At 41.5% G+C, this 12168-nt stretch overlaps 1 protein-coding gene across 1 annotated transcript in view; it reads left to right on the top strand.

Moving 5' to 3' along the window:
* The first annotated feature begins 7813 nt into the window (after window positions 1-7813).
* The window catches only part of syn2b (synapsin IIb), a 64850-nt gene continuing 60495 nt past the window's right edge, over window positions 7814-12168 (top strand). The window contains 1 exon segment of the mRNA XM_034532800.1: window positions 7814-8283. Coding sequence (XP_034388691.1) covers window positions 7814-8283 — 470 coding nt within the window.

The raw sequence follows: 12168 nt of genomic DNA, 5'->3' as shown, positions 1-12168 counted from the left end.
ACAAATGACAGCAAATACTGCATTTAAACCCCCTTGAAAATAAAAGACACCAAGCACATCTGTTGAACGTAGAATTAATCTTGACTGTGATATTCATGTAAAAATACCCCAGCAGTCAAGTCCATAAAGTATCTGAGCCCATCATCATTCTTCTCCCCTGCTTCTGTCGCTAGTTTTATGGGCCCAAAGCTCACATCTATTGGAATGAATTAATATTTAATTTCGAGTCATGACGATCAGCAATATGTCTGGAGCTCATTATAGGTTGTCAAGAGTTGGACAAATATTATCTTCTTAGTAATTTATGTAAACCATCTTTGCAGCCAAATGAATATTGATATGATTTCTGAATCCTGACTCCATGAAACCGTATTAGTGTGCATGTAGTCTCACAAGCTCACCCACTCTGTGAAAGTGCCTTAATTCAGGGAAGTGATGCACCATTAGCAATAAAACAAAATTAATGATATACTACATCAAGTTCCTGTGAATTAATTCTTGACCTTTGAGAAGTACTTTAGTGTTTAGTCCAGGTTTTCTTACTACTAGCCTCCAGCTATTTCTTCCTGTCTTTTATAACCAGTGTGGCTTCATTACCCTCTCCTCATAGTAATAATAATAATAATAATAATAATAATAATAATAATAATATACATTTTATTTATAAAGCGCTATTCAAAATACTCAAAGACACTTTAAAAACATTAAAATCATCATAGAAGAGCTATACAATAAAAACATAGAACACACAATCACACATTAAAAGCAATTCTGAAAAGGTGGGTTTTGATTTGAGATTTGAATAAAGAAACGTCAGTGCAGTCTCGGATGAGTTTGAGGAGAGCGTTCCAGAGGAAGGGCGGGCAGCTATGGAGAAGTTAAAGTTTAAGAGCGTATTCATGTTTACGGTAACCTGAAATGTCTGATTATGGCTGCATTAACTTATTCATTATTCAACACTTAGAGGCAGCATAATGAATGCTAAACACAACGCGAACATAACGTTATTAAGTTGGTATGGGGAATGTGTCAGCAAACAGTTAGCACTTATTTGGAGATGTGTTTCTAGCCACTCTATAAATGCCCTGTAAGTCCAATATTCACGATCAGCATTCATTTTGGGTCGCGGTGAATACACACTCTGCTTTTTAGCTCTGTTTTCACTCTTTACATACTAAGTGCTGAGAAAAATATCTGGCCCTTTAGCTACTAAATGCACCACTTTGTTCACCAGCTAGTCGCTGTGAGTCTGGCTGTTTTCTTCTGAGCAGGTGGTGTTCAGGGTTGTTTAAGGACGTTTTCACTGAAAGTTTTTTGACTGATTTGGCCAAAACAGCGCTATGAGGGTGGTAAGTGTGAACCAAAATAGTTGTTGTAACCAAAGAGCTAAAAGTTGCTATAAAGACAAGGGAAGCTGCAGATTTGTGTGATAATTGGCTGTATGTTCATCCAATACGAGCAATCCCTTTCACATTGTTTTCACATTGTGGAAAACCACACGACATAGTCAACAGTATTTGAGAAAATAGAACTAGAATCTCTTCGAATTTTAGGCAGGACATGAGGCAGTCAAATAATAATAATAATCATTCTTTTCACTGATTGCTGAGCTTTTTTAGTCTTTAAAGCAAAATCCACTCATCTACTTTTATAAAAAATAAGCAACAGCAAACTGGTTGCAAGCAAGTAGACCAGAACAAAGACTTGTAAATCCCATCACACCTCAATCTTTTCCCACAGAGTTTGTGTGGGCCAGTGTGAAAATGAAAGAGAAGGTTGTCTTTGGAACTTTTGGTTTTGGAACCAAAACCATTAAGTAAACTGAATTAATATGTGTTGTGATTGCACATTGATTTTCTAATTTGAAATGATTTGGCCAATGTTTGTCTATACCGAGGATTAGGCTGGAAATGGAACATGATTTACAGCTCCTATACCTCTCCTTGAGTTTGAGTGGCCGCATCATGAACAGTTCATTTCAATGTTGGCAGCTTTAATGGCTTGGCAAGACTCAGACTGCAGTTTAATGCAGCTGGTAATGCATAAACATCAGTCAGTCACTTAGTTCACTGGCATTTCAGCAGGAATATTTTAATAAAACAAGAAGAATACAGATTATAGTGCAAATGCTGGGAGGCAATTTAGAGCTCACCTGATAGTTATACCCCAGCTTCCATATATATTCATGTACACAGATACAAATGTGCACAACCACATGCACTAAATAGGGGAATCTTTTCAGCTTTTGCAAGCCTGTTGCCATGGAGATTACCATTGCTGTCCATGCCGAGTGATGGAACATCAAAAGAAAATGCACCATTAAACACACACACACACACACACACACACACACACACACACACACACACACACACTTCTGTAGATGCACAGCTGCTCAAAACCCCCACAAGAAGAGACAAACAGAAGCAGCCGCTTTAATCTTACTCCACTGTAGGGTTACGGTGTCACCGAGCAGGAAGTTAGCCAGTAATATTCATAATATGGGAGTCAGAAGAAGAGCTAAAGTGCACATTTGAGGTAAGATGAGACACTGGTTAGTACCTTGAGTAAACGTTTTAATATTAATAGTAAACTACGATATCTTCAACTCACCACTTAGAACGGAAGGGCTTATTTGTAAATGTTTATATATTTTCTTTTGCGGGTCCCAGTCGCACGATTGGTGCATATTAACACATTTGCTTTACAAAATGTTCAAAATCAACCTGGCTCCTGTTGATTATTAATGAATGAACTTTGAGGCGGATAAAAGCCGTCTTCTTGTCTTTTATTCTTGTATTCTGTTATGTTAAATGTACGGACCACTGCGGTGTCACATGTAAAAATTGTGGCCACATATGTTTGGTGATGTTGTCGATCCCACAAACCCATTGCAATATGCTGTGTTTTTAAGCTCTGCTTCAACTGTTGCTGCACCACTAACCTGAAGGCTCTGCTGTAACTGCTGCCATTACTGCTGTTCATGAGCCCCACCTCCACCCCAGCATCCACCCGCATCTCTGCTCTCCTGGTGGGGAGCTATCGCCACTCCCAAATCCCTGCTGTGCTGAGCTTGATTTATTATTGTGGTGATCGACGAGGAATGATCCTAAACACAAAATATCAGCTGCAGGTATTCTGCAATCATACAGTATTTCACTGCAAGTCAGTTAGGTGACTGTAAGGTTTATAATGCATGGAGATATTACTAAATCGTTACTTCTACCGCTCCATTCTTGTGCTATGCTGGTTTTTCATTCTTGTAGTACTTTTATTGTTTTACTGTTGTGCATTCCAAGCCAACTTTTGTTCTACTTGTTGCCATGGCAGTTTTGAATCTAGAATTATTTGTTGTGCCTAAAAATGTACTGTACAGCTCGGCCTGTCGCAAAAAAGATCTGCATCAGTCTCTTCAGCGCTGCAAGACACTCTGCAGAGTGAATTTTGCTGTGTGTTTGCGTGTGTGTGTGTGCGAGTGTGTGTGTGTGTGATGTGTGTGTGTGTGTGTGTATGTGCGTGTGTGTAGTGTGTGTGTGTGTGCATGCGTTCATGTGTGCGTGCGTGTACATAGGCATGTATGTCTAGTGCACACGCGCCTGGCCAAATAGTGTTTTAGAGGATATGCTGGAAATATAGTAGTGTGTGGGTGTTTTAATTTTGAAACTCAATCCATCCAATTACCCACACATTTATAGTGCACTGTTTAAGTTCATTCAGAGATCTATCTTTTAAAATATGCTTCGGCTGAATGGACATTATTCCCTAAAGTAGCTTCTTTTTTAGCGTAGAGAGTCATAGCATCAAGACTCAATTCTAATGCAAGATGCAGCATGGGGTGACCTCTATGAGGGTTTAGGACTGCAGACCTTGTGTTAAGCCTGGACTAGACTGTAATTTGATATCATTATATAACCCTGTTGTTTCCTGGGTTGAGCCCCCTGTGTTTTCAACTAACCTGCAGGTGCATCTGAGATTACTCCCTGCAAAGAAAACTTCCATTTATTCACATGCTTCAGTAGTAGCTGCCCAATTACATCTAATCATTAATCAGTTATTTATCAATTCACTCAAATTTGGATTGAGTTGAAATTGAATTGAATAATTCATCAAAATAGTCGAATTTGCAATCATGTGCATGTCCTGCTGAGGTTGTATGACACAATGTCAGGAGCACCTACCATCAATGCCAGATGTGCGCAGAGCTGTTCAGAATTTTCATGGATTATATAAATTGAGCCAGTGAAGCCACAGGAGGTTTGACCCTGGCATACTTACCCACACACACTCGAATATCTGCAGTTAATCCTCCCAAAGCAGCATTTAATCAGGCCCGTACTCAGGCACAGACACAAACACAAACACACACCAACAGTAAAAGTCATGAAACATGTAAATATCCTACTCAATACAGAGTTTTATGTTCTAAAATTCTCTGCCTATCTGCTGATGAAGAAGGTTCACATTTATATTTGTATTCCTGAATGAATACTCTAATGATATATTTCATTCATTTGTTCAAAATAATGAATTTATTCACCCCCACTTTCACTCAGTTGCAAAATGTGGACTTCCTGTGTATGTGTTTGTGTGTGTGTGCATGCTACCCTTAAAGATGACGACACTTAAAACAGAGAGAAGCTGAATGTGTGTTTGTATGTCAGCATCTGACATCTAGTAGTATGTGTGAGCATGTGTGTTGACACATGAGTGATGCTCCTGGCATTGTGGATCTGCTGTTTGTATCTTATTGTGTTTCCTCCAATGCAGCAGCATGAGGCAGATCATATTTTACTCTACAGTATAGGGACGCTATACGCTATCAATCGTGGTCTGTTGGGAGCTCACGTTCTCTGGTTGCAAAAAAACAAGATGGCGATAGACGGTTGTTATGGAACGTACTCTAGCACATGGTTCTCTAGCACATGGTTCTCTAATACATGGTTCTCAAGCACATGGTTGCACCGATTTCAACCAAAAATATCATGACATCTATCGATCAGTCAGTCTACTACTTTTTGCAAAAAGGGAGGTGTGTGTAGAGCCACAGATGCCTGATTGGAGCTACTAGTTTTTAAAATTTAACAACACGCTGAAGTCAAAAGAGGTGAGGAAATATGAGGATGGTTGGGAAGCAATAATATTCGCCAAATGAGGTAATGGATTAATCATTTATTCTATAAATGTGTCTTTGTCACTGGTTGTAACAAAGAGAATAAAATGAAGCACACATTTCCAAAGTTAAATCTTTGACTCCGTCGCCTGGATCATTTCATGCACACGCGTATTATATAATTGCTGTTTGGAAATGTGTTGTGTATGTGTGTCATGAAACATGTAGGCCACGATGAGCTTAGGACGTCGCTACATTTTATTACACTGCAGCCCTGTGACTCACTCGGCTCTCTTCTGGTTGATTTAACACAGCTCCCCCCACCCCCCCCCCCCCCCCACACACACACACACACTCCCCTCAATGGACTCATCGTGACCACAAATGTACATGACATGTTTCTTTGAACGTGTCTATTTTATTATGACAAGTGAAGTGGGTTCACTTTTGTTCCGTCATCAGCACATTTATTGTCCCGTCATGTGAATTTGGACGGAACCCTAGAGGCATTTAAAAGCACAGTCCACATTTCTGTGGCAGTTTGATGTTCAGCTGTTAAACCCTAAACCCGAGGGGCAAAGTGAGTGCCGGTGGCTGATGGAGTCCGGTGCAATATTGTGCAGTAATCTACACACACATCACTCCTTGCCTGTGTAAAATACCCCAAATTATGAGTCACTCAAAACCAGCCGAGGTTCAAAAGAGATACGGCCATATGAGTGGTATAGAGTGCAGCGGAAAAACAGCCCTTCAATGTCGGAAAGGTCAAGGAATATATTTCCATCAATTGAGATCAGTGCTAGTAAGCTGTTCGCTTTTACAAATCTCAATGCTTGATGCGGAATGAGTCGTTGACTCTGATAAATGGGTTGGAGAATATTTCTACATTAGTGAACACTTTACATCCATCAAGGAATAATTACCCATTCAAGACAAGATGGAGGAACTGTGGTCTATATTTTCTACTATACTGCAGTCTCTCTGTTCTTCTTTGTGTGGTTCAGACGTGTGTGGGATTTTCTTCCCGCTTGAAAAATCTCAATTTTTTTTCTCTCTTTTGTCCTGTCATCTTCTTAATGTTTCTTTTTCTTATTTTTTATTTGAATCAAAGCTTGGGGCAGCAAACGGTGCAGACGCAGCCTGCTGTATCTGCTGCTGCTGCTGGCATTTAGGAGAAGTGCTCTTCTGATGCCCTTAAATAGTGACTGCATAATGAAGCCAGGCCCAGCAAGGAGATGTTTGTTTCGGACTAAGAAGCGAAAGAGACACGGAAATAAATAGTGTGAAAGCGGTGTGGAAAAGAAAATGTATCTACTCTCAAACTGAAAGGAGTGTATGTATGTCATCCGTGTTTTTTAATGTTCTGCAAGGAAGTTCAGTTTTTCCAAAACTGTGATTCGCTCACAGATGTATTTATAATAAAAACCTACCATTTTGGTATCCTTTGATTGTTGCTGCTTCACATTCAGATGCTAAAGTGCCCTGAAGGGAAATCTTACTGCAACAGGGTCTCCTCAAGCTTGGCTACCCTTGGTCAGCATCACCTTTACCTCCATGTGTCGCTTTCTTCGGCTGCACATTATTGAGGAGCAACACGTTCCACTGGAGGGATTAAATCAGTCGATAGAAACCATTGCAGTGGAATGGACCTCGGTCCTTGTCATCTCCTTTCTCTGTTTTCCTGCTGTCCTCTACCCAGGCTTCTTCACTTTAGTGGTTTGAATTACAAATCAACCCTGCCCTATATTTTACCAAATGCTTTTAATGGCAAAATATGGACATAAGCACATTCTCAGAGTTCTTTTGTCATATCTATGAGCCCACAATGGCATGAAAAGGGATGAAGGGAAAACAGGTTGAGAAGGAGGGTAGAAAGACGGATGGAAGGATGGCGGGAGAAGGAGGTGGGGCTTGCAGAGCCGGGTGTTTGGTGTTTCCATCTCTTAACCCCACCTTATGGGCGCTCGCAGGAAACCCCTTTCAGTGGCTGCACACGGCACGCAGCGCTACTAGGCTGCAGCAGCACGACACGCACACGTAGCCTATGATGTAGGAGGATGATGGCAGGAGAGAGGAGGAGGCAAGGGGGGAGGGGGAGACAGCCAGTGAGCGTGCTGAGTGAGAGAGTGAGCGAGCGAGAGGAAAAGGGCATAGTGAAAGAGTGAGATAAGCAGAGAGAGCAGCATCCCTTGAGCACATTCAGCTCACAGCAGCTCAGGAGGCAGGACGACAGAGCAGAGGGGGGAGAGCACCTGCACCTCACCGAAGGGGGCGACACCACACCTCTCTCTCTCTCTCTCTCTCTCTTGGACACACACTATCGCACGTCACACACGTTTGTGAGGAGGCGTGAGGCTCAGGGGGAGGAACACCACATACACGCACGCTGTTTTGCTGGCTTAGCTGTGCTTTGGAGAGCTGTCTCTTGAAGACTGGACCAGAGCTGTTTCCATCGCTTCATCCATCCTTTCCTTCCTTCCTGCTTTCCATTCCTACAACTCAGAAGCAGCTCTCCGTCAGCCACCCCTCGATCATTTGGACTGGTCTTGCTCTCTGTCATTCATCTAACCTCTGATCAGTGTGTCTTTCTCTGTAACCACCTCTGCCTGTTTGTGCTTTCACTCCATTCAGCCAAGAGATCAAGAGACACATTTAGAGAGCAACTATCCGACCGACTGAGAGACCGACCGTTCGACCGCAATCATGAACTTCCTCCGGCGCCGTCTCTCTGACAGCAGCTTCATGTCCAACCTGCCCAACGGCTACATGACAGACCTCCAGAGGTCGGACCCACCTGCTCCTCCTCCCCCCACTGCCACCTCCCCTTCCCAGCCAGATGCACCCTTAGCCGTGGCGCCGGACCCTGCCCTGTCCCCGACCAAAGCTCCATCCCCGTCCCAGGCTCCAGCCAGCTCCCCCGCAACTCTGGAGCGGCGTGCGAACCAGCCGCCTCAGCAGCCTCAACAGGCCCAGTCCTCCTCCTCTGGTGGTTCCTCTGGCTTCTTCAGCTCCTTCAGCTCCATCAGCTCCATCAGCTCCATCAGCTCCATCACCAATGCGGTCAAACAGACAGCCGCGTCAGCCGCCGGGTTTGTGGAGCAGTCGGCCCCCTCTCCCTCGCTCTCCAAGAAGTTCAAGATCCTGTTGGTCATTGATGAGCCCCAGCACGAGTGGTAAGTGTTGAGATGCAAGTGACTTCAATGCTGGGTTGAGTGGTGGCCAATTGACTGATGGGAAGTTGGGTGGTTGTGTTAGCTGGCACGGTGATTCAGATTTTCTGGGACACTCTTCATATTTGTTGTAAGACATCTTTGTTTTAGTCAGCCAGAAGGAATTTGATTTACTGTCAATTAGAAAAAGCTAACTTACATGTGGGTGCGTTGGCCCAACGCTGACTGACACAAGTAATTGTGATTGATTTGAATCTGACATGAATCCTAAATGAATTCTTACATCCCTTTTTTGTTTGTGTTCAAATGTTTTCTCTCCTCACTAAAGCTGCTCCCAAAATAGAAACAGCTCTATTAATCTCAGGCAGAGCTTTTCTCAGGGGTTTGGATTCACAGATCACACCAGCTAGCTGCCTCTGTGTTTGTGTGTTTATGTGAACCTTTATGACACCATGTGCATAATCTAAGGTCTGTGAGTGAGTGTTAGAGAGCTATGAACAAGTGTGTTTTCATCCCTTGACAGCATAAATTGCCTCACAATATATAATATCCTCATGCTATTATCCCATATATCATGAACTGGCATATAAAAGCATGTAGCTCTGAATAAAACATTATGAACACATGTGAAATTTAAGCCCTTGGCTGTGTAATACAGCTGCGATCCTACTCGCTGTTCTGTTTCTGCAAATCATATTTTCATACTATAATGGTTTTCTGTGTGGATGTTGATGATGGATTTCTCCAGCTGCTTATTGCTGTCATTATCTCGGTGTAATCTGATCTTCTCAGCTCTGTATTGGATGGCGATGAGATGAAGTAGCAACACTTTTTACCTTTTGAAATTTAATGGACGTTCTGCAATGTTGTCATTACTGTGGCTCACCAAACCCATGTAATATGGTCAAACGCATATAAAAAAAAAATTGCTATGCGATGATGATGAAGACTGCGTGATATGATCAAAACCTCCAGAACAAGCAAAAAGAAGGCCTTGAGTTGAGATTAGTTTAACTTTGCATGGGTTTGGGGATACCTGTATATTGGCTATATAAAGATGTTGGAAGCTGACTCAATTCTGTTTTGACAGACTTGAAAGTTCCAGTAAATCTTTGACATATAAATACATTTTATGTTTTAGTTCCCAGAAAACCACCATCTTTGGGATTGTGCCATTGTAGATGACTGATACTGAGATTTTAAATAGTATTGGAATGCTACTTGTTATCTATAGTCCTGTCTGAATTACTGGCTTATGCTAAGAAAATAAAAATATGGTGCTATTTAGTAAGTAAGTAATGTCTGAGTTACACTGACTAAATGGTGTTCACTGTTTAGTTCAGTGGATATTACTTCCAACACAATCAGAACAGGATTATCTCTATAACGGTGCATTATGCATGTGTGTGGAGAGATGCATGAGTACTAAGGTTTCACCACAATGAACTTTCTGACTGTGACTGGCAGCTCTGCTTTATGGTAATCCTGTGTCTCTTGCTGTGAATATTTTGGTGATTTACGATTGGATGGCTGCAACTATCGTGATGCCTGAACGTGAGACACTACAGCTCACATTCAGGAACAAAGCGCTTTACTCAATGAACATGTAACCACCGCACATCAGAATTATTTATCTGGATATATTAATGCGTTTTCAGACTCCGGTCAGTTGAATTGGAAAATATCAAATCTGAGTGGAAACAGATTAAGAGAGGTTTGTGTTTACTACCTGTGAGGGGAAGTTCCACCTACTGACATAGCTAGACGAAACATTTGAGTTTATTGCTCTATAGTTAGCTCCCAAATAGTTGTCCCTTTAAAATCAATGTAGCCTGACATTGCTGAACCCCTTAAGGCCTGCAACAGTCATTTTAAGTGACTTGTAACCACCATTAACATTGTTAACTTCCATGAAGAACTGTGGTTTGCCAAAGGGGAGAATCTAATTACTCCACATGTGTGAGGTGTGTACACATTGAATGTTACAATACAAATGTGTGCCAACTGAACATATTGTGTAGATAGCTGATATAAAAATAAATGTTTAGGTTCTTGAAAAATGTCTGCCACGTCTCTGTCCTGGGCATCTGGGTCAGAAAGGTATTCTGCTAAATGTTTTAGATTTTACACTCCGTAAAGAGCGAAGTCTGTGACTCTTAGGGATATAACATTTTAAGGATTCCGTATGTGGTTCTCATCAAGGCTATTGTCTGATCAATCACAAATGAGTAAACTTGTCTGTTTGACATTGCTGGTGTCTCACACATTTTTGTTAGCTAGCGTCAGCCTGAAGCCAGACTTTAACTTGATGAACCTCATCATTGTGAAACTTCTATCATTCATGTAATTTTGAATGAAATCATAAAGCTCAAATGAGGAACACGTTTGATTTCTGATATTTAAGATGCCATCAGTTGGATGGAACAACTATAATTACTTCTTAACGTTACATTAATTAAACACTACTATAAGTTTCTTGCATGATGTAGAAACTTTACCAGCTCTTCGAGAAACGTATTTGTGATTGGTTTACATACCAAACTTAAATACACCTTTCATTGTGAGAAACATATTTGATGTATACAAAGTTCTTATGAAGCAATCACAATTTACAATCATATCATTGAGTACCAGACTAAATGTCATCTACGAATCCAATCCAATCAGGGCCATTTTACACCCACACATAGGGGTGAAATCGAGAACCGGTTCCAAATCGTCTGATCCATCTGAATTGTATGTCTGCACTGCTGGAAACTGCTTGCAAACTTGTAACAAGAAGGAGCAATGTTTACCATTAATTACCAAGACGAAGCTCCGCCACAGTTTCATAATGAACCAAAATAATTTTCCTCTCAAAAAACAACTGGGCTGCTATGATGTCATACTCTGACTGTGCCACAAAAAAGAAGTAAGTGCAGCAAAAAAAGCCCCGTGATGAAAGAGTATTTTGCATGCAATTCAGAATGGGAGTGTGTGTGTGTGTGTTTGAGTAGCCTCATGCAGACCTTATGTAACAGAGTAAAGAGACAGTGTCCTCCAGGGCCTTTCAAGGTGATATCAGCACAGAGGAAAGGAAGATGGAGGGAGAAAATCTGGGAATCTCCCTTTATGGGATGTTTATGTGACCCTCCTTCCTGTTTGTTGAGCCCTCTGTCTCTTTCTGGGTTTTTCTCCGCCTCTTTTCTTCTTTGCTTTCCTTCTCTCTGCCTTTTATCATGACAGTCTCTCTGTATGTGGCTCCAGAGAAAGTGCTCCAGGTTCCTGATGTGATGAAGTAATGAGAAGTGACGTGGTGATTCAGCAGTTTCTGCCCAAAGGCCACATCTGCTCTCTTTCCTTTGCTCTCTATATCCATCTGCATCTCTTTCGTTGCCTCTTTTTGCTCTCCCTTGGTCTATCTCTCTCAGTTTATCTATTGAGTATGCACTCTGCAGTTTGTGCCAGAGTACCAGTGAGCAAATTTGCTACCTAAATTGTATAAGTACTCATCAGAGGAGATTATTTTGGGCCGTTGACTTTAATATGACTCATAGCGGAGGGTTTTCTTGGTTTGACTACACGTTGATGCACAGACAAGCAGGCATTGATGGTGAATGTCACCCAATAACCCTGCAGTCAAAGATCAAGCTTTAACGGGTTGGTATTTGAGAGCATGCCGATTAGCCAACAAGTAAAAGCATTTACAACTGCTTCACAGTGACTGTGGGAGTATAAAAGTAAGCATTAGCATCCCTTATTCTTACTAAGTTGTTGTCAGTCCTACAAACTGACAAGTAAGCATAACAACTACAAAATAAGATGATTTTTTTCTAAAAAAGGGTTGGGATTATTTTGTTTCCTGTAGTTGCAGAAAAACAGAATTTTTTGTATAATGGCAACAACATG

Source organism: Cyclopterus lumpus, chromosome 5 (assembly GCF_009769545.1).
Source record: "Cyclopterus lumpus isolate fCycLum1 chromosome 5, fCycLum1.pri, whole genome shotgun sequence".
NCBI classification, from domain to species: Eukaryota; Metazoa; Chordata; class Actinopteri; order Perciformes; family Cyclopteridae; genus Cyclopterus; species Cyclopterus lumpus.
Note: the sequence above shows the minus strand (reverse complement) of the source record. Positions and strands in the feature narration are given on the sequence as shown.